We start from the raw sequence: 23072 nt of genomic DNA on the forward strand, positions 1-23072 counted from the left end.
GTGTAGTAATGTACTTGCACTTACCTGGATCATAAATGGCCACTAACAAATGGTGTATACTGATTCACCAACTGTGTGCAATTTACAGTAGCTCATCTTCACTGAGCTGTATATTTGATAGCATATCTTTGTTACTTCTCATTCATGCAGTTTGTTTGTAAATGCTTTATACTGATGAAAACATGTCTTTCTGTATGTGCAGGAAGTTTGTGAAGGAGCAAAAGCAAGTGCAGGAGGAGATCAGCAGAATGTCCTCTAAAGCCATGACGAAGGTGGAGGAAGACATCAAAGCTTTGAAACAACTTTTATCCGTGGCGTCCAGTGGCCTTCAGAGGAATACTCTGGCTATTGACAAGCTGAAAATTGAAACTGCTCAGGTACCTCAGTCCTGTCTTTTATGTCTTGGAGATTCTAGATAGATTATTTGTAAAGACCTTTGCTTCCCTAGCTACCATTATAATTAATCATGCATATTAATGCATATTATAGATCTTCTTTTGAAATTCAGTAGGAGACACTTGATTTTACAATGCAGAGCCAGACTGATGCTGCCTCAAATATCATTCTTATAGATTGTAAGCTCTAGATATTGATTGATATATAGAAGATTTGTGTTATCTATGTGTATTCTTACATTTTATATTAGAACTACATTTAATTTTTTTTTTATTTTATTTTAGGAACTTAAAAATGCAGAAATAGCTCTGCGCACACAGAAAACACCTCCCGGCCTTCAACATGAAAATACTGCACCAGCTGAGTAAGGAATTTTTCTACTCAAAAGTGTTACAGCAAAAGTGTCTGATGATTTGTATAAACACTGATCAAGGGTTTAATTCATAACTTCTCCCATTTTTATTCTGACTTTGTAATACCAGATAACGTATATCATCGGTTTTATTTTTATATAGTGACATGAGAAAAAATGTTTTTAAAATGCCTTAAAAATATACAAAGAATTCATTAAGTAGGTTTTTCTAGTAACTCCTTACCTTAACGCATCAACTCTGGGGTCCCCCCACCTTTGTCTCCTAATCACTCACCACCGTCCTTATTGCCATTGAAGTGTAGCATTGGTAGTGCTTTGTATCCCTAAAGGAACCCTCCAGTCACAGCTGATTCATTGAGTTATACCTTCTGCAGGGCCTGAAGGGAGGAGCAGGACTCCAGGTCCTAGCAAGGTTCTGGGAATACAATGAAAATGACTCTTTACTTCTCCCTTCAGGCCCTCTACCGTGTATTATTCAGTTCATTAGCTTTGACTGGAGTGTCCCTTTAAAGGGGTTGTCCCAACTTTTTAATGGGTTTTCCCATGAAGCAAAGATGCGTCCGGCGATCTCCGTCAGGTCCATAGAGATTAATGGAGCAGAACGGTCAATCACTGCCGTCTGCTCCATTACTCTTATGGAGCGGCGACTGGTCCTAAGGACCCCTCGGTTTTGTAATCTGCGGGGGTCTCATCACTGAGACCCCCACTGATCAGCAAGTTAGGCCCTATCCCCGAGGACCTAACTTTGCTTCGAGAGGAAAACCCCTTTAATTATCCACAGTTGATCGGTGAGGGTCCAACTATTGAGACCCTGTCCCAACTGCTCATGAGAATAGGACCCTCCATTATCTGGAGAATGGGTCAGTAGTGTGCTGAACACAGTGTTCGCTATCTCCAGCACTTCTGGAAAGATACCGGAATATTGTGCTGGGCTGTTTCCTACAGTACCATACTTTTGAATGGTGCGGCGGGATTGGAGCACTTCCTGCTGCTTCTTTGGATTGCTTGAATTCCTATTCAGTGGGGGTCCCAGCAGTCAGACACCCACCAACCAATTTATAATCCCCTATCCTGTTATTAGGGGGCAACGTGAAAACTTGGGTAGATCCCTTTTATCCTATCCACTGGAGCAGTGATGCACATGCCAGACCAGTATTAGAGTTGTGGCAGGTGACTAACAGTTGTACATTTGCCTGTTACAGATAGACTGTCATAGGCTGATCTAGCATAAAAATGAGGTATCTATTGAATACATCACCACTGGTGACATTGGCATCCTGTAGAAGTGTAGATCATGTTACACCTAGTATAGTTCCCTTTTTTTTACGTCCACAGTACTCGGTTGTGGCAACTTGGGCTTCAGTAGGAGACTGCACTATTTCCATTATAGAAACATTGACAACTGATGTACCGAGGATAGACCAAGAGGCAGACAGCTCTGTTCTCAAGTGTAGTGGCTCAACCCAGTCACTGCAGCTTAGCTTCCAATTGGCTTCCAACTAATGGGATCTGAACTGCAGTAACCTGTACTGACCACCACAAAGAACCGGAGCTGTCTTCCTCTTTTATTCCTCGTTTAGGTGCCAAGTGTTGGGTTCCTCACCTAAGTTGATGCACAAAATTATAAGTAGAGAGAATAACCTTTATAGTTTTTCTTAAGGAAACAAAAAAATGTTCATTCCTATTTGGTGTAGATGACCCTTAATGTTAATATGTACCACAAAGTGTGTGATATATGTTACATTTTCTTTTATAGCTACTTCCGGTCACTAGTTGAGCAGTTTGAGGTCCAGTTGCAGCAGTACAGGCAGCAGATTGAGGAATTGGAGAACCACCTAGCGACACAGGCTAATAGCTCCCACCTAACGCCACAAGGTAAGGGTTTTGGAGCTTGGAACTGCAAGGTTCGAGCTTGTTTGTGCTTTTTAGTAAAAATTATACACGTCTTATTTTTTTCAGACCTTTCTATGGCAATGCAAAAGCTCTACCAGACATTTGTAGCTTTAGCAGCACAGCTGCAAGTAGTCCATGAAAATGTCAAGGTATGTGCAAGTGTAAGGCGGAGGCTTTCCTGCAGAGTGTGAATTGTACATGCAGATAACTTTTTTTTATTTGATTCATCTTTGAGACTTCAAAATGTATTGATGAACATCCACCGCTCATTAGCACAGATAACACACGGGCTACAAAACTATCATACTATGGTTCCATTGTTTGACCGTGGGATGCTCACGGAGCATTCAATTTATTTTTTTTTTGTTTATCCCCCCCACCACACCCGGAACCACAGGCAGAAATAGGACCTACTCTAAAATTTGTTGTCTGCCTGTGATTGCAGCTCTGGCTGTATTTTCTATTATCGGCATGAAAGCAAATCTCATACGCGAATGACACACATGCCATAAGCAAGAGTCCATTGTTTGCTACTCATGAATGGACACAAAGGGACATTAGGGACGTGTATATGTGCCCTTAAAGCAGTGGTGGCGAACATTTTTAGGGACAGAGTGCCAAAACTACAAGCAAAAGCCACACATGCCAATTTAAAGTAGCTTACCTGAGGAAACCAATAAAGGAGAAATTCATATTATTATGATTGTAGTCCCCTTAACGGGATGAATCACAGGGGCTACAATGATAATCAAGCTCTGTCCACACTTCCTTGATTCAGGTCTTGAGTCCTGAATGGTGACCTTTCTGCTGGTTGATCACCTAGGTGTCCAAAAAGAGGGCTCCAAGTGCCACAGGTTTGCTATCACTGCCTTAAAGGAAGTAATTTAAAATATTCTCTATTCTAGTAGGTATATTGTTAATTACTACCTTGAATTGGCTGTGCTCTGGTATTTTTGAAGTGTCACACTATGCACTAACTCATTATAGTAGAATATATACTGTTAGGACCTTTTTTTGTTTCAAACTGCACTGACTTTCCCTCAGATGCTCAAAGAACAATACCTTGGCTACCGAAAAGCCTTCTTGGGTGATCCCACAGATGTGTTTGAAGCCCGGAGAACTGAAGCGAAGAAATGGCAAAGCGCCCCCCGTATTACCACAGGACCGACTCCTTTCAGCAACATACCAAACGCGGCCGCTGTTGCAATGGCCGCCACCCTGACCCAGCAGCAGCAGCCTGCTACAGGTCTGAATGCATTCAAGTTCTAGATACTTTACAACTGCTCAGTAAACTTCTCTCTGTGCTGGATCTTACTGCTGGCAATATTTTTTTACCTTTTTCTCTTACTGCTTAGAGCTTCTAGACTAGGCAGGGGTTTAGCCTTGGCAATAATTATACCTTGGTGTGTGATTTGTTCCCCCCACCCCCATATTTAATCCGCCTGCTTGTTTTTTCTATAAATCTTTGGGTCTTAAGCTGTAGGTGAGTTGTTATACTTGAAGAGACTATTTGATGCCTAGACACTGAGAAACTTCTGACCTGAAGTAATTGTGGCCTTGTTAATGGAGAACTAGTCTCATAACTGACTTCATCTCAGAATGTAATTTCCATACAAAGCATGAAGATAATAGGCAGATTACCATTACAATGTAACTGCTGCTTTAAGAAAACCTGCCGCCCCTCCTGATGTGTGGGGCCACCTCTGAGAAATGTGCCTTGTGCTGTTTCTATATTATTCCCCCCCAGAATTGTATGAAATGACATTTGGTTGTTATAGTAGGTTAAAGCACCATTGAATATGAGAGTGCTATATAAAGCCTTATCAACTGATGACAACTTTGTTTCCAATTCGCTCAAACATTTTTATGAGGAATAATAGAGGGGTGGCACAAGACTATAAAACAAGGTATTTTCTATAGAATCCATGGTAGAAAAGAGGTATCCCTTTTAAAGGGGTTTGCCACTTGTACTTGATTTTAACAGGGTAAGTGTAAAATCCTAATGGGATCGCCCATATTACACTTGCCCTGTTAAAGATTGCTGGAGCCAGAGGTCGCATTAACGCCTCACCAAGCGTCATAGACGCATGCTGAGGCGCCATTACCCCCCAAAATAATTGCCATGCGTCAAAGTACGCATGGCAATTATTTCCTGTAGCGCGCAGGCTGAGCGGTTCAGCGCGCTGCAAATGAGGGCAATGTCTATAGAGCGATCACAGCGCGCGCTGGACCGCTCAGCCTGACACGTGACTCAGTGTCAGGGGCGGGCAGGAGAGACCCGGAGCGACAGCGCAGTCCTCGGGGGAGACATGCGGGCTGCTGCTACAGCTCCCCCTGCAGGCCAGTGTGTCAGTGTTATGTGATTCTATCGGGACCGGAGAGCAGGGCCAAGTGAGTGCAAACCCCGACCACACTGTACTCACTGCACTCTGTGTACTGTGTGTAGCGGGCATGCTCTGTGTAGTATGTGTGTGCCCTATGTGTAGTGGGTATGCTGTGTGTAGTATGTGTGTGCCCTATGTGTAGTATGTGTGTGCCCTATGTGTAGTATGTGTGTGCCCTATGTGTAGTGGGTATGCTGTGTGCTGCGTGTAGTGAGTGTGCCCTATGTGTAGTGGGTATGCTGTGTGTAGTGAGTGTGCCCTATGTGTAGTGGATATGCTGTGTGTAGTGAGTGTGCCCTATGTGTAGTGGATATGCTGTGTGTAGTGAGTGTGCCCTATGTGTAGTGGATATGCTGTGTGTAGTGAGTGTGCCAGGTGCTGCGCTGTATGTGTGTTGCATGCAGTGAGTGTGCCCTATGTGTAGTGGGTATGCTGTGTGTAGTGAGTGTGCCAGGTGCTGCGCTGTATGTGTGTTGCATGTAGTGAGTGTGCCCTATGTGTAGTGGATATGCTGTGTGTAGTGAGTGTGCCAGGTGCTGCGCTGTATGTGTGTTGCATGTAGTGAGTGTGCCCTATGTGTAGTGGATATGCTGTGTGTAGTGAGTGTGCCCTATGTGTAGTGGGTATGCTGTGTGTAGTGAGTGTGCCAGGTGCTGCGCTGTATGTGTGTTGCATGTAGTGAGTGTGCCCTATGTGTAGTGGATATGCTGTGTGTAGTGAGTGTGCCAGGTGCTGCGCTGTATGTGTGTTGCATGCAGTGAGTGTGCCCTATGTGTAGTGGGTATGCTGTGTGTAGTGAGTGTGCCAGGTGCTGCGCTGTATGTGTGTTGCATGTAGTGAGTGTGCCCTATGTGTAGTGGATATGCTGTGTGTAGTGAGTGTGCCAGGTGCTGCGCTGTATGTGTGTTGCATGTAGTGAGTGTGCCCTATGTGTAGTGGATATGCTGTGTGTAGTGAGTGTGCCAGGTGCTGCGCTGTATGTGTGTTGCATGTAGTGAGTGTGCCCTATGTGTAGTGGATATGCTGTGTGTAGTGAGTGTGCCAGGTGCTGCGCTGTATGTGTGTTGCATGTAGTGAGTGTGCCCTATGTGTAGTGGATATGCTGTGTGTAGTGAGTGTGCCCTATGTGTAGTGGGTATGCTGTGTGTAGTGAGTGTGCCAGGTGCTGCGCTGTATGTGTGTTGCATGTAGTGAGTGTGCCCTATGTGTAGTGGGTATGCTGTGTGTAGTGAGTGTGCCAGGTGCTGCGCTGTATGTGTGTTGCATGTAGTGAGTGTGCCCTATGTGTAGTGGATATGCTGTGTGTAGTGAGTGTGCCCTATGTGTAGTGGATATGCTGTGTGTAGTGAGTGTGCCAGGTGCTGCGCTGTATGTGTGTTGCATGTAGTGAGTGTGCCCTATGTGTAGTGGATATGCTGTGTGTAGTGAGTGTGCCAGGTGCTGCGCTGTATGTGTGTTGCATGTAGTGAGTGTGCCCTATGTGTAGTGGATATGCTGTGTGTAGTGAGTGTGCCCTATGTGTAGTGGATATGCTGTGTGTAGTGAGTGTGCCAGGTGCTGCGCTGTATGTGTGTTGCATGTAGTGAGTGTGCCCTATGTGTAGTGGATATGCTGTGTGTAGTGAGTGTGCCAGGTGCTGCGCTGTATGTGTGTTGCATGTAGTGAGTGTGCCCTATGTGTAGTGGATATGCTGTGTGTAGTGAGTGTGCCCTATGTGTAGTGGATATGCTGTGTGTAGTGAGTGTGCCAGGTGCTGCGCTGTATGTGTGTGTGCCAGGTACTATGTATAGTTAGTGAGTGTGCCAGGTGCTGCGCTGTGTGTGTGTTGCGTGTAGTGAGTGTGCCCTATGTGTAGTGGGTTTGCTGTGTGCGTGCGTGTGCTGCGCTGTTTGCGTGTGTGTGCCAGGTACTATGGGTAGTGAGTGCGCTGTGTGTCTGCTGCGTGTAGTGAGTGTGCCCTATGTGTAGTGGGTATGCTGTGTGCTGCGTGTAGTGAGTGTGCCCTATGTGTAGTGGGTATGCTGTGTGCTGCGTGTAGTGAGTGTGCCCTATGTGTAGTGGGTATGCTGTGTGCTGCGTGTAGTGAGTGTGCCCTATGTGTAGTGGGTATGCTGTGTGCTGCGTGTAGTGAGTGTGCCCTATGTGTAGTGGGTATGCTGTGTGCTGCGTGTAGTGAGTGTGCCCTATGTGTAGTGGGTATGCTGTGTGCTGCGTGTAGTGAGTGTGCCCTATGTGTAGTGGGTATGCTGTGTGCTGCGTGTAGTGAGTGTGCCCTATGTGTAGTGGGTATGCTGTGTGCTGCGTGTAGTGAGTGTGCCCTATGTGTAGTGGGTATGCTGTGTGCTGCGTGTAGTGAGTGTGCCCTATGTGTAGTGGGTATGCTGTGTGCTGCGTGTAGTGAGTGTGCCCTATGTGTAGTGGGTATGCTGTGTGCTGCGTGTAGTGAGTGTGCCCTATGTGTAGTGGGTATGCTGTGTGCTGCGTGTAGTGAGTGTGCCCTATGTGTAGTGGGTATGCTGTGTGCTGCGTGTAGTGAGTGTGCCCTATGTGTAGTGGGTATGCTGTGTGCGTGCGTGTGCTGCACTGTGTGGGTGTGCTATGTGTAGTGAGTGTGCCCTATGTGTAGTGTGTGTTCCTCTCTGCAGGTCTCTGTATATATATCACTGATAACAGTGTAAAAAATTAGTAATAAAAAAAAAAGAAAAAAAACATTAAGTAAAAAATAATAGTGTTAAAAGAAAAAGCGTAACGCCCTCAAACCCCCAAAAATAAATGTAGAAGCGTCAGCCCCGGCCTGTTCTGTTGGGGGGGGGGGCTCCAGCCGGCCCCAGCCCACTCTATAAGTTGGGGGGGGGTGTCTTCGGGGGCCGGTGTCAACCCTTGTCCACTCTGTAGGTTAAGACAATGGAAAAGTTGTGCACCACTTGTGGCAAAAAAAAAAACTTGGGCTTTAATGATTTTCTTGTATTAATAAATGTTTATTAGATCGTTAATAGACATTAATAGATATATATACGACTAGGAGTTATATATTTGTATTACTGAATATTTCATACTCCTCCTCAGCTAAAAATACTCCTCAAAAATGGTGAGAGGAGTATTATTACCCTTCCAGAAAAATGTTAGTGCGACCTCTGGCTGGAGCCCTGGGTCGCTTGATCCGTGGCACCAGGCAAACTTTAACAGCATAAGTATAATATGGGTGACGTATACCCAGTTATTTATTGGGGACCACCTATAAGGAGAGGTGGCAGGTCACCTTTCATAACAATATCTCTAGACTAAAATAAACACTCGGGTCTCTTGGCCTTTGAGTGTTGAGCAGCAAAATTCTTAGATTTTCCTATCTGTCAGGTAGACTGAATATAGTATTGCCTGCATAGACGCATTTAAAGCCGCAGCTTTGTAATACAGAAGACAGAACATCCCATTTTATGTCTCTGCAGGGGATATGGAGCTTTGTATCATCCGCTATAGAGCTATATTAAGAAAGAAAGTTTAGCAAAGAATGAATCTGATCACATGACAAACCACGGCTTCAGTTATCCTGGTTCTATATTGCTTAGCTTCTTTCCTCTTTTCTGATTATCTTGCTTCAGGACAGACCATTTATTATTCAACATATTGTATTTCATTAACCTTCAGACCTTGGAACTTGAAGGAAATGGTAGATTGTAACAAAAAAAACCTTGAGTTCTATTCATTCTTTCCTCATGGTACCACAGTGACCTGACTATGTAGTGCTGGCACCTTCTCTATAGCCTCACGCATTCCCCCTCCTTAGGGTTAGGCTCTGTACATGGCATCATGAATGACGCTCTGTGTATAAGCCGTCCGGAAGCAAAGCAATACATAGGTTTACAAACTCAGCGGAAATCCATCAGTGGCGTCACACGATCTGTGACGGAATCGGGAAATCTATATGGGTTGTTAAAGGAACACTACAGTCACAGCTAATTCGTTGAACAATGCCGGGTGCAGGAAGAGCAGGACTCATTGTATTCCTAGAACCTGGAGCTCTTCTCCTCCCTTCAGGCCCGGCACAAGGTATAACTCAACGAGTCGGCTGTGACTAGAGAGTTCCTTTAAATGGCAAAGTGACTTCGTTTTTAAGGTCTAGGTGTTTGCGCAGTTGATATTTTATCTTTGGAAAATCTTCTTTTCACTAGTTTTTCACGCCAGGTGCCGCCTTATATATTAGTGCCAAAAACTACCCCAATCCTTTGCAGCAAATGACTACTCAGACTTTGTACCTGTTCATGCCCTCATGGTATGTCAGTCACTTTTGTATCTCGTCTTCATATATTTTAAGAATGTGCGCGTGCATATATACCTTACCGCCAACGTTTGGTTATATTCTGTTTGTCCGGGTTAAAAGGGATTTCCCACAGTGGACCGATCTGCAGGGTGACTGATGCCCCGCTGATCACTAGAGAGGGTATTCTACACCTCCCCCTTCTTGCATAAAAAGATGACAAAATGACTCCTGTTTTTGCACACTTTCTTTTGCTCCATTTATTGTTTGAGACTGGTGGAAGCAGCCGAGCGCTGTACACTGTGCAATTTCAATCAGCCCCATTAACCTGGGAGCTCACCGCAAATTCTCAGCCATATAGTCTAATCTAAACTCTAAACTTTAGGAATGGGGATGTTCTGGACCCCCAGTGATGAGATTTTACCTGGTGGAAATCCCTTTTAAAAGTTGTTTTACATAGTCTGGAATTCCTATCTATGCTGATTAGACCATTTTTCATCATGGCTGACTTTTGTTAGTTGCCCTTTCTTTATATTTATGAGTTTTAACTTGTATATAGTTGTAGAATCACTACAATTTTTAGTTGTTTTTTGTTTTTTTTTCTTTTTTTAAGTCTACCTCCAATGAGAGAGCTCATGCATAGTACCTTTCATTTCAGTACTTTAAATTTTAACTCTTTTGTGGTCCTGACTGTCTCCTATGTTTGCACCACAACACAGTCTGCTTTATGTAGACCGGCTGGATTCTAACCTTCCCTGCTGGTCTACATTTACATGCTGTGTAAATCTGGGCCAATGTTGCTGTAGAAGCAACTATTTCTCCTCTATGGATACACAGGTTAAGTATGGTACCCAAGTTATCTATATTACTATATAGATACATGATATGTAAATCCATACTGATGCTGCTGTAATCACAGGTCTCGTGAAGCAGCTATTTCCCCTCTACGGTCACACGGCTTGTAAATACTTATTTGAATACTATACCCAAACAAGGTATAGTATATATATCTATGTATATAGCTGTATGATTACAGCTATAGCTTTCTCTCTCTTAGTCTTGCAGCTGTTATCAGCAGGGAGAAAGTAAAGGGCTCTAGAAATACAATTCTCCTCCTCGATGAAATGATTAGAATGAGCACTTATAAATTTTTTGAATTCTAAATTAGAAATGTGAATTTGCTTGTACTGCTTTAAACTGGATCACTGGAGTTATACTTTAAAGGTTCACATTGCATAATTAGTGTTTTTTTAGGGGGATGTTTGACGTTACCTTATTAAACGCCCCTTCTTGCTGTTTGCAGAAGTTAAGGCAATAAAAGTTGTATATATTTTAAGGTGCATTACAAATGCAGGAACATGTATTGTACCCTGTATTTTGGTGCTACAGAATTTGGTACAACAATAATGTTGTGTTTTTTATGTAAATTATCGTGTGTGACACTATAGTAGGCTATGCATATATTCACACTCTAGCTATATGTTGGCAGCCATTATGTTATCATGTTGAGGTTTTGGGCTCTGTACTATTGATGTTACAAATGCCATGAAAGTTAAAGGGATCAGCTATGATTGCTGGGGGGAAAAAGTGAAAATGGTGTAAAACAATTAAAAATTTATTTTGGTCTACTAGTGGATCCTGGACACACCGGAAATCCCGTTGCTGGCAATCTTAGTCCCTGATTGGCCTTGTAGCAGTTTGGTCCAGTTTACTAATGATGGGAATTTTGGTAAACGTGCAGGTCAATCTGGTGTAACAAATAAAGTGGTCATGTTTTTAACCATCAGTTTTGGGTGACATGGGAGCAAATATTTTTTTCAATTCTGTGGGTATAATTTAAAAGGGGGTTTTCCCATATTGTGTATTTATTACTAATCCACAGGACTGGTGCAGAGGCTCTGGGGTTCTGGTCTTGGCGCGGCACAGACAATTGGAGTTTCCCCTCGTGTGCGTGGCTACTTGTGTATAGACTCCTATAAAGGTGAAGGGAGAGTGACTGGCGCACATGGCAAATTCTCTATTGGACTGTGCTGTGGGAAGAGGTTCCTCATGGACCCGACCCATTGCGTATTTATGACACCAGCTGTCAGAATGGCACCAGGAATGTAATTTTTAGCTGGTGACCGGATCAAATAGTCTGTTTTGCTGATTTTAAATGCCTTTTTCAGCATTCTGAATCATTTCAGTGGTTTTATATATGTTCAGTTTGCATTATCTGTCTCCCTGCCAGCAGCATGTGGTGAGTCCCACGGGAGGAGCAGCTTCCGCCTGTCTCAGAGATCTCTTCCTCTACACTCGACCGTCTCCCTCCCCACTTCTTGTCATGTGCATTGAGCAAGCAGGGGACGAAGGGGGTTTTGTGGAGTACAGGAAGAATGCATGAGGCTGAAGCTCCTCCTCTCTGGGACTTGCCACATCCTGTTGGCAGGGAGCCAGGTAATGTGAAATAAACTATAATAAACTACTGAAATGATTCAGAATGCTGGCAAAGGCATTTTTAAAATGGGCACAATATAGACTATAGGAAGCTGTCACCAGATATAAAATAAATTTAATCCTTAATAATAAAAATTATATATATATTTTTTAATTATTGCACATGCAACTGAGTTGAAGTGTGGCCCTTAGGCCGAAGTGAAAGAAAGTAGTCAGTATTTACTCTTCAATTTCTTAAAGGGGTCCTTTCTCTACCTTTTACCCTACAAGGTACACATTTTCTTATGTGAGTTTTAGCATATTTTCTGTTTTGTATTGTGTTTATTCACTACTTTACTCTAGCAGAGATAGCAGTGTTCGGATTGAACTGACTTGGATTATTATACAGATAATCCGCTGTAATTTATACATGACTACGTGACTGTACTGAACCCATAAAATGTGATGTATGATTTTTCTTAAAGCTACTGGTCGCTGTTATGGCTATGTTGGGGTACGTGTGACCGTAAGATGTTTTGGGTCTGATTTCACGTTGTGTTAAATATTTATAAGGTTTGAAGTGTTTTCCTATATATTAGAAGAGTAGGATAAGATTTGGTCTTAGAGTTTTGCCTTGTATTTTTAATCTATAAGGGCCGTTCCCTTTGAAAGTCTTCCAAGCCGCTGCCCACAACTACGATCATTGGTCAGTCTGTGTTTTGGGCCTGTTAGAAGGGTATACCCAACCTTTCAACAAACCGTACACAGAACATTAGTGCACTCTGTGTAAATAAGGTGTGACACTGTTTCCGGCAATCATATTGTTTGTGTTCTAGCAGAATTTTTTTTCCTCCCCTGCGGGAGATTTTCTTCTCTAGGTTGATAGGTGTAGACCTAGCTGCTGTGACTCACTGCTAAAGTCTTTGGGGTGGAACTTGTAAGACTACTTTGAGTTAACATTTAGACTAATCACATTCACAGTAGTTAAAGGGGTTGTTCCAAGGATTCCAGAAAACAAGGTGTTCATTGAGGGTCCATCTGCTGGGACCCCCAGCAACATGGAGAACAGAGGTTGCAGTCCAACTAATTGAATGAAGCGGCAGTATAAGAATGCACCCCTGCACTCCCTTCAAAAGTCAGGGAGGAATGGAAATTGCCGATCACAGCGCTCTGGTATCTCTGGCACTCCTTTTCACTGTCTCTGTGAGTGCCATAAATACCCCAGCAATGTGTTCTGAAGTTTCTGACTCTCCCATACAATTGAATGGAACAGCAGGGCACATGCTTGTCCTACCGCTTTACCTAGAAGTTGGAACGGGACCCCTTTATCTGCATTGCTGGTGTCCCGTTATTGTGACCAGTGGGATTCGGAGCAGTCAGACCCTCACTGAGCCTCTTCTTATCCCTTGCCCTGTGAATCGAGAAACATGCAAACGTGGTACAACCCCTTTAATGTCAAGTGACCTGATGGGCTAGCTGGCATTGAGAGGCTATAGTTATGTGGTTTTGGAGAAACGGGCAGGTGTGAAGCTTGTAATGAATATTTAGTTGGCATATAGGTCAGTGTGAACTATTTATAATAAAAGGAACAGATTTATTATAAAATTGATTATCTTAACGGAAATCTACAATTAAAATCCGTCATGATAAACCAGGGACAATTACTCATAGATTTGTTATCATTCTAAAAATCAACTTTTAACATTATGCTAATGAGCTAGAAAGGCTCTGTAGGGTTGTTACCAGAGCCCCTCTGTGTTGCAGATTCCTGCTGCAGTGGTCAGGACAGTGCAGAGCTATAAAACCCTGAGTATGTGGAAAAAAGAAAAAAAAAATTACTAAAAATATTTGGTGAATATTTCACTATTTCCTACTTTGCAGCCGAGCCTGCTGTATGAAAAAAAAACTGGTTCAAATGTTCAGTAGATATATATTTTTTTTCTCTTTTTAAATATATATTTTTTTTTTTTTAATTTTTGTTTAAAAATTGCTGTATTTTATAATTTTTCATTGGAGATGCGGTAAGGTCATGTTTCGGTGCAGAATGTAACCTGAATCATGTCTTTATCCCCCCCCAGCGTAGCGGGCACCAGGCTACCTGTTTGTGTGATACTGAACTGTCATCATGTTACCCTCTGATTTTTTTTTTCATTTTTTTTTTGAAAAATAAATGGAATAAACAATAATCTATGGTCGTGTTCTTTATATCAGTGCTATTCTTGCTAGTGTCCTTTCTGTGCCCTGCTCTTGTAGTAACCATAGTGCTTAATGAATGACTATGGGAGTGGTTGGTCATTTCCTCTCTGCCTTTAAGTTTTGTTTAATTTTTCAAGTAAGGAAAGTTTTTTTTTTTTTTTTTTTTTTGTTTTTTTTTTGTGTCTTTGCTTTTCTTTTTTGTATTTTTTTTTTTTTCTTTTTCCTTTTGTTTACTCTTCATACTAGGGCCTCGGCCTTCTCTGGGAGTGGGTTTTGGAGCACCATTCGGCTCAGCTTTGAGTACTGCTCTGCAGCCGGCTGGCTTGGGCTCTTCAAATCTTGGAGGTACTTTTTTATATTCTATTGTCGTGACCAATCTTTTATCAATGTATTACTGTGTTCTCTTGTGATGTGAAAAGATTGAATTGTGCTTCATTCCAAGGGGTTTTTAACTCCATGTTCAATCTTCTCAATTCTTCCTGCTCTATAATATGCTGCTTGAAGACAGGACACTATGTATAATCTGCTCAGCTCCTCCTGCTCTATAATATGCTGCTTGCAGGCAGGACACTATGTACAATCTGCCCAGCTCCTCCTGCTCTATAACATGCTGCCTGCAGATAGGATACTATGTACAATCTGCTCAGCTCCTCCTGCTCAATAACATACTGCTTGCAGATAGGATATTGTGTATATTCACCTCTGCTCCTCCTGCTCTATAAGATACTGCTTGCAGATAGGATATTGTTCAATCTGTTCAGCACCTTTTGCTCTATAGTAAAATGCTGGTGATAAGAATGAATTCTCATTGTGATAGGTTCTCTTTACACCACCAGTGCCTCTCTTCCTTATTGGTCAGTAATGCAGGTACACCGAACTAAATAAGGCTGAGCCTTTTGCCAAATCTGCATCATTTATGCACTAGATTTTCTATCTATATGTTGTTCTTCTTAGCCTTGTGGCTCTCCATCCTCCTGCATAGGCTTATGTCGTCTTGGCTCCGCTGATTCTTTGCTCTAGCAATTGGAACAGTATTTTATAGCCATATAAAACATGTGGTTTTGCCATAAAAACATTGTTTTAGGGTGGGAGTAGGGGAGAGCAGCGGTCGCAGCTGTCTGCCATCACGCGGCAGTAAAACCCCTGCGTGTAATAATGGCATCATGTGCGAGGTTACAGCTTCATGTACACATGCCGGGCTCGGAACAAGGGAAGCGCAAGGTCACGGTACTTTCAATGAAGTGAGATTTTTATCTGATGTACTGCACAGAATAACAGCGGGAAAGGGGGAAAAATATCCTCCAGGGGTGAACCACAGATTCTATGCGTGTATTCCACTTACGTTGGGGTTTACCTTGCTCTCTTTATCAATTAGTCTATTTCTGAAACTCAAGACGTGACCAAGAATAAACTTTTTGCATGTTTAGTTTGCCTGCAGTGCCTCTGCAGGACATATAAGGGATTGCATGGAGATGTCTAAAAATCGGTGGGCTGTCTAAGTGATGGGCCGGTCTGAGAGAAAAAATAATTGGTTATGTATGTATATTGTCATTTAATGAAGTATGTCCCGGTCAGTAGGATGGTTATAGGTCATCTTATTTTACATAGATTATCTGCATGGCATTAGCGCGCCTCTGAGTATTGTGCCGTAACCTCTGCTCACTCTTACTGCTTTTTCTTTGGCACTATCTTTGCTCATTTTACTCCATACTATTCAGAGGTCAGCGGTAGAGCTGAGTAATGTAAACCTTATTATGCTGTGTCCTTCTAAATGGTTATGCAAAGTTTAAAGGGATTCAATAATCTGTTTTGATCACCATAAACTGTAGACAGTGCTAGATATTAGTAAAGAGTTGTGTAATGTGTCTTGTAAGTAGTGAAAGGAGTTTAAAAAGTGAAGAATAATCCTGGTTTTCTGCTCCTACATTTGCTCTGGGCGGGTCTTTCACCCTGAAGAGCTTTCTGCCCTTATTAATAAACTGTTCCACAGCCCCTCCCCTCTGTGAGTGACTGCTGTAAGTATCCTATCAAAATCCTGATACAGCTGGGGGACGGACTGTGGAGTAGAGCAGTCCATATAGCAGAAAGGGGGTGATGGACCCGCCCAGAGCCCTTACAGAGCTGGATTATAACTCCCACTGAGCACTACACACAACACACACAATGGTGCGATTACACAGATTTCCATGGATAATGCCTAACGCTGTCTGCTGCTACTACAAAACTGCTGGGTGATTCCCTCTAAGGTCTGTTACTATCATTTCACAATGTGCACAATTGCCACTGGCAGAAGCCGGTCATATTATTAAGTTGTCGCACCTTGTAACAAAGACCGGACAGCAGAGTTTACTTGGACAGTTGCTTTGGGGCTGTTTATATAGGAACACGTCATATAACACATGCCCCCCTGTTTGCAAAGTTTATGCAGTTTGGTAAAACACAAGTGAATTATTCCAAATGTTTTTTTCAAAGAGTTTGAGACGCGTTGTGTGAACCCATACACCTGTGTTTTTAGCCACGTGCAGTCCCACAGCCCACAACCAAGCAAAATTACAACGTAAATGGATCAAAAAGCTATAGGGGAGTGGGACTGTTCTAATTGCCCATGGCTACCAATCAGAGCTCCGCTTTCATCTTCCCACAGCTGTTTATAAAGTTAAAACTGATCTCTGATTGGCTTCCATGGGCAACTAGAACAGGTTTAACTCAGAAACGCGATGATAAATCTCCCCAATAATGTGTATGTTTGTGTATATGGACTTTTTGTTGCTGCTTGTGTTCTACCCCCTGCACAAGGCATAACACAAGATGAACTTTTTACCTGTAGTATTCATTTTAGGAGCCCCGGGTGACCAGACCTGTGCTTCTTTCTATATAGACTTGTCTCAAAGCCCCTTTTCCCCCTTCCTCTTTAACTTGGCTATTTTAACGAATTGTTGCCGTTCATTATCGTTGTGTGTGTTGTAGGATAACCCTTGTAGATGTCTCTTGTTACAAATGATGTTCCATGTGTTTTGTCTAATACTGTCCCACTAGGATTTGGAAGTAGTTCTGCTTTTGGAGGTAACACCTCTGGGGCCTCCACCTTTGGCTTTGGAACTGCAAATAAACCATCTGGAAGCCTGAGCGCAGGTTTGTATTGTGTGCATATTATTTCAGCAGCTTTGTGTAATGACACCTTATGTAAGTTGCCTCCTATAGATCATAAGAAATTCTTACATCACTGGCTAAGGCTGGGTTCACATTGCGTGTTTTGTATACGCTAAGCGTATATGTTGGGAAAGCACCTGACGTATATGCTTAGTGTGTACAGTGACAAATGGTGTCTGACGGAAGCATGGCCGTTGCCTCTGTCGGATCACTTTTCCTCCTGATGCCAAAAGTGCAGGATGGAAAGACATTATAAGTTACGTCTTTCAATCCTACATCCTCTGCCTGAGCGAGGTATGTGCTCAGTGGAGCCAATGGTCGGCTACGGGGAGCGAATGCAGCGTATTGCATCTCTCACCGATGCCCCGCTGAGCGCATATGTTGCATGGCAGGAGGGAGGACCCAGTGATGTCATTGTCCTTATTTGGGGGAACATCCCGTTCATCGGCAGCAGCCAACAAATATACACAGTTCCCCCCAGCATTCAGGGGGAGGGAGGGTCCCCGGGCAATATATCCCACTGTATATGCGTACAGTGCAATACGTCTTTGTCATACGTATTAAGGACACATCAACATCCTCCATATGTGTCCTTACAATGTATAGCAAATAACGTGATATGAACCCAACCTAAGACACAGGTACAGGTTTTCTATGTTCTCACTTATTTGTCTTCAATTAAAATTCCCCAAGTGGTGAGCAATTGCCTTGGGTCTTGCCTCAAGAAGACCCCCGGGAACTGCTCTCACCTGGGACACATGCAGTCACTACAGGGGAAATTTTGTTTTTACACGCTAACCCTGACCAATGGCCAACCACATCTGTAGCATAAGGAGCTACTTGTTGTTAGTATATCTCCTACCTGAAGTCTGTGTAGGGGCGAGGTGGTCCAGTCATGAATTTGCAATAGAAAAGTGTCTAATCATAGACTTGAATGCTGTTTTGTTCACATGTGCTAACGGTTGCTTTAATGGCTAGCACACATCCCCATGTATTTCTATGGGTTTGTACACACAACTGTGGTTTCCTGTGTGCGAACCGACTGTCAATTATAGAGCAGGTGTTGATGTCATTGGCACGAGTGGACCTCACACACGGCCCTTGTTTGCAACCAAATATTACTCACAGCATTTAGCACCTAAAAATCTGCATATAGGCCAAACTGTGCACATTTACACTAAGGTTGTGTTCACACATTGCGTTTGAATTTTGTTTACTTGCGCAATTCAAGTGCTGTGCCCGATCTAGGAGATCTAAAAGTTTGTGATCGTGAACAAAATGTAAATTTTTGGCAGTAAACCGTACATACCACCTTTCGCTTCTTGCCGAATACAAGCATTCAGGTATAAACACATTTCACCTGCTGCACTAGGATTGGGTTTCTAAATGCAGTTCAAACACAGCATGTGAATGCAGCCTAGGGCAATGTCTCGCACATATTGTAAAGGCAATTCAGTGGTGTTCACAGTGTTAACATTGTGTTCACTCACGTAATATAATATGAGCATTAACATATTGTTAGCGCACTGTAAACACAACTAAAAATCTGCATAGGTTTGCGGCCTGAAAGCATGTACATGCTTTCATCGGGGGGTTTATGGCCCACAACTAATGATTTATCCATTATACATTCACTGAGACGCAGAGTACAGAGCTTAAGGCCGAGTTCACACACAGCGTTTGATTTGCGCTTTGAAAGGAGCTAGGCTTGATTGTATTCTGTTAATATACAGTGCAGTGGCAGCTCTTAGTAACTGCAGCCTCAGCTCCTATTGAAGTGAATGGGTCTTACCCTAGAGGTCATGGCCCACCTTTGAATGGTGGGCACTTGCCAGAATACTACAGGGGTAATGTATGGCTAGACTCAACGTCCCCTGTCAAAAAACTCTGTAGCTTCACGTTACATAAACAGGGAAAAGTCCCATCAATTTTTCTTTTTGGATGTGACATTCATGAAAATATAATGTGTAATGCAGCTCACATGCCCGGTAATGTCAAGCATGTCAAGCCATGTGTGAGGGATTGATGGCGGTGCCATGCGTTACATTTGCACAAGTGATCGCTGATCTCTCGTGACCCCAACCTCTTAGTTCCTCTCGTCTTATTTACGTGTGCTCCATCTTGTCCTCCCAGATTTAAAGTGAACCTGTCACTTAAATATGTGCAAGGGGTCATTTTGCATCCAAGAAACTAATTTTCCCATGGATTTGTAAGCCGTTTGGCAGAGCCTCACCGAGTCACTAAGAGATTTTTGGAAGGTGTCCTACTGGTTTAGGGCAGGCGGGGACGGTGTCCTTAGTTCTGACAATTTGTGTATAAGCCCAAGGGAATGTCAGAAGCAAATGAAACTTCATTTCTTTAAGTGATGGGGGTTCACTTTAAATAACTTATATATTTTTTTTTTTTTTCTCTCGTGATGTTTTGTCACTCATGAGTTCACACGCCGAAAGAGACGTAACTGTTCCACGGTGCAACATAAGTGGAGGGAATGGTATCTGATGTTTTGGCTAGGGTAGAGTTATTTAAATGGAAACCCTTCGCTCACTTAAATTAATGGTTTCAAATGTATTTTATCCCCTAAAGGATTTGGCAGTTCATCTACATCTGGATTTAACTTCAGCAATCCCGGGATCAATGCATCAGCTGGCTTAACCTTCGGAGTATCTAACTCCTCGACGGCGGGTTTTGGGACTGGATCACAGCTGCTACAGCTTAAGAAGCCCCCAGCTGGAAACAAGCGAGGGAAAAGATAGACGTTCTAGACAATATCGTGTAGTTAGTTACATTTTGAAAAAAAGATCTATTTTTCTAAACAAGTGCTGTAATTGTTGCCCAAGAGGCTTATAAAGTTTTTTTTTTTCAAATTTTGTTTTTCCCCCACCCCCACCCTCGATTATGTTCATGTCCGGAAGTGAGCAAAGGGAACCTGTTACATGGAAAATGTAGTCTAATATACTGATATCATGTCATGAGATGGAGGAGTTGGGAAAAGATTCACTCCTGGCTATTGAATAAAACCTATTCTTTTTCTGTATTGTGGAGTCCAGTGGGCGGTCCTTCTTGGTGATTGGCAGTGATTTTTGCTGCTAATGATAAGCACAGGTTTCTATCTGTAGCTCTTTATATTTTCTCTTTCTTCTCGCTAATGTGCTGCATGCCTATATGACACTATGTACATTATGCTCAGCTCCTACTGCTCTATAGCATGCTGCCTGCATATAGGTCAGTATGTACAATCTGCTCACCCTCTCCTGCTCTATAACATGCTGCCTGCATATAGGTTAGTATGTGCAACTTGCTCAACCTCTCCTGCTCTATAGCATCCTGCCTGCATATGTGTCAGTATTGTACAATCTGCTCACCCTCTCCTGCTCTATAGCATCCTGCCTGCATGTGTGTCAGTATTGTACAATTTGCTCAGCTCCTCCTGCTCTATAACATGCTTCCTGCATATAGGTCAGTATGTACAATCTGCTCAACCCCTCCCGCTCTATAACATGATGTAGCCAGACTAGACTCCCATTTTCCTGATGAATGGGACCCTTTTTAATGTGTTTTGTCTTCCCTGCAAAAATGAAAAGGACAGCAACTCAGTGTACACGAGTGTCTCTCTGCCTCAGTGGTAAAGTATTTCTATAGATCTGCTTGAACCTTTTAGGTCTTAAGTATTACAAAACCTTTGCTGTGTATAGGCTGTTGCTCCCCTTAAATTAGGATCCTCTTACTACAGGTTGGTGCAGTCATAGCCATGTTTTCTGACCCAAAAGAAAAAAACTATAGATGTTCATGATCGTTTTGTGTTGTCACTAAAAGCAAAAGGTGACCCCTCTCGGCTGTCCGTCCAATTTAAAAAAAAAAAAAAAATGTTCTTATTTAAAGGGGTGGTCCAGAAAGGAAAATTAAAACGCCATGGCTGCTTTCTTCTAGAAACCGCTCTACCCCCCTTTTGCATGGGTATCATTGTGTCTGATATTGTAGCTCGATCCCATTGTTTATTGCAGGGGTCAGAACCTATTTATAACATTTATGTATAAGTATGGTGCTGTTCCTTGAGAAGAGCAGCCATGTGTATCTGATCCTGGACAACCCCTTTAATAAGGTGTCAGTACTTATATAAATTAGTATGGATTTCCTCTTACACCTATATGTTATAGTTGAGACGTGTATTAGGGTAAATTTCACAGTTTTATGTTATCACTTAGTTTCCATCTACAGAGGAAACATCCAATGTTGCACTAGATGTGAAATCCATCCACTGACAATGGGTCTGTCCGGATAGAGCATCGTAATGGGGTTGTGACCCCTATAGGGGATGTGCAGATGTAAAGAGGTTATCGGGAGAGCCCTGGAAATATGACAAAAAAAAGTAATTTTTTAAATAGATCCTGGTGCCATGATGTCCGAGAGGTGGCCCAAGGAGTCTACATCAATGCCCCTTCGAGCTCTTAGTGATGGGTGTAAAGCTGTCCTCTCATTGACCATGCATCTGCCATTCAGTTGGGCAGTGCCAACTCCTGGACACTTGCAGCTGTGGTACTTGGGGGAAACAACAATTGGATTCGACATGCACCTTGCAAGTAATCCTCTCTCCACAGTGTAGCTGATTGGCGATTGTCCAACTGTTGGGATCCCCCCTGAACTTAAGGGTGACGTTACCGGTCTGGCATGTGTCCTGACAATCTATTCTGTAGTAAAGAAGTGTCAGAAATTACTGAGCACAGCACTCTGTTATCTCCAACAATCCCATCCTCTGTCTATGCGAGTGCTGCATAGAACTGAGCTCCGTGCTCTGCAATGTCTGACACTCCCATAGTATAGAAATGATCTGGACCTGCCGCCCCTCACCCATTACTCTCTAGCGGGGGCCGTTATTGTATACGTCAGTTGGACCCTCACCAATCGCCTTATCCTCTATCCTGCGGTACAACCCATCCTCTATACATTTCAGTCTTCAGTTTGGAGGTCAGTATTGTTGACACACACTTCTTTGGATGCTAAAAGTGATGACAATTCTTAGGTTCTGTTCACATAGAGATATGGCTGTGCCTCCCCCCTGTTCATCATGGCTTTCTATGGTTACTGTAATTTCTACCCTTATAAACCCGATCCATACACAGTCACTCTATTATTGCCCCATTCTTGTACTGCCCTATGAGAGAGAGGCCTACTACTTTTGCACAAGTCTGCATCCATAGTGTGGACATTAGGATGTCTCCGGTCACAGTGTCTGTTGTCCCGCCCGCCAGATTTTGGCTTCTGAATGATAATTTTTCCTTATGATAGAAGTCTGTGTATTTTTTATTAATACCAGTAATACAGGATGAGTAACTCCTGGCGCATGTTCTCACTATGGTGTCTGTACATGTACTACATTCTCAATATGTATATGAACTGGAGTGTAAGTCATTGTGAACGTTTTGTAGCACGTCTGCTTTTTCTCACCTATTTTTGTAATATTTCTTTTATGGAAAAAAAAATGCGATTAAAGAATGTAAAGTACAAGTCGTGGTGCCGAGTTACACGCATGATGGTCTTTCTGCGGGTCAGGAAAGGAAACGAAGTCTTCTGATTGGGTGCGGGGGGATAGTCATGGATGGACAGTGGCATCAGAGGGTCAAAGATGTAATCATATCATGAGAGACACCACAAACATGAAAAGCATGGCACAAGTACATAACACTGGCGAGGACCACCCATACATCACAAATACTCATCATTGACATATATATTATCTCCGACAACTTGAAGGGTCTAATATCTCTAATGGAAGCTTGGTATCATTGATGCCAGGAGTGACTTCTAGGCACATTTCCCCTGCAGTAACTCTAAAAGTACCTACCCTGTAATATATGGGAGGGTCTGCCATAGTAGTAGTGGCTTTTAGTGTGTATTGTGCTAGAATTAAGGGCTATAAGATAATTTTTTGTTAGAGAACCTATATCAAATGTGTTTCTCAGATTATCTCTTGTATGTGAAATTTCAATAGTTTAGAGATTTTATTTCATAGGTA

General features: G+C 42.8%; 1 protein-coding gene across 2 annotated transcripts in view; it reads left to right on the top strand.

The window, feature by feature from the left end:
* Positions 1-22577, top strand: part of NUP58 (nucleoporin 58) — a 31020-nt gene extending 8443 nt beyond the window's left edge. The window contains exons 8-15 of one of the 2 annotated variants that reach the window (XM_072134322.1): positions 203-377; positions 681-760; positions 2526-2644; positions 2729-2811; positions 3707-3908; positions 14159-14257; positions 16949-17044; positions 19646-22577. In XM_072134322.1, the coding sequence (XP_071990423.1) occupies positions 203-377; positions 681-760; positions 2526-2644; positions 2729-2811; positions 3707-3908; positions 14159-14257; positions 16949-17044; positions 19646-19815 (1024 nt within the window). In that variant the 3' untranslated portion in view covers positions 19816-22577. The remainder of the gene's footprint in view (positions 1-202; positions 378-680; positions 761-2525; positions 2645-2728; positions 2812-3706; positions 3909-14158; positions 14258-16948; positions 17045-19645) is intronic. The other variant, XM_072134323.1, reaches the window with a different exon arrangement.
* The last annotated feature ends 495 nt before the right edge of the window (positions 22578-23072 follow it).

Source organism: Engystomops pustulosus, chromosome 2 (assembly GCF_040894005.1).
Source record: "Engystomops pustulosus chromosome 2, aEngPut4.maternal, whole genome shotgun sequence".
NCBI classification, from domain to species: Eukaryota; Metazoa; Chordata; class Amphibia; order Anura; family Leptodactylidae; genus Engystomops; species Engystomops pustulosus.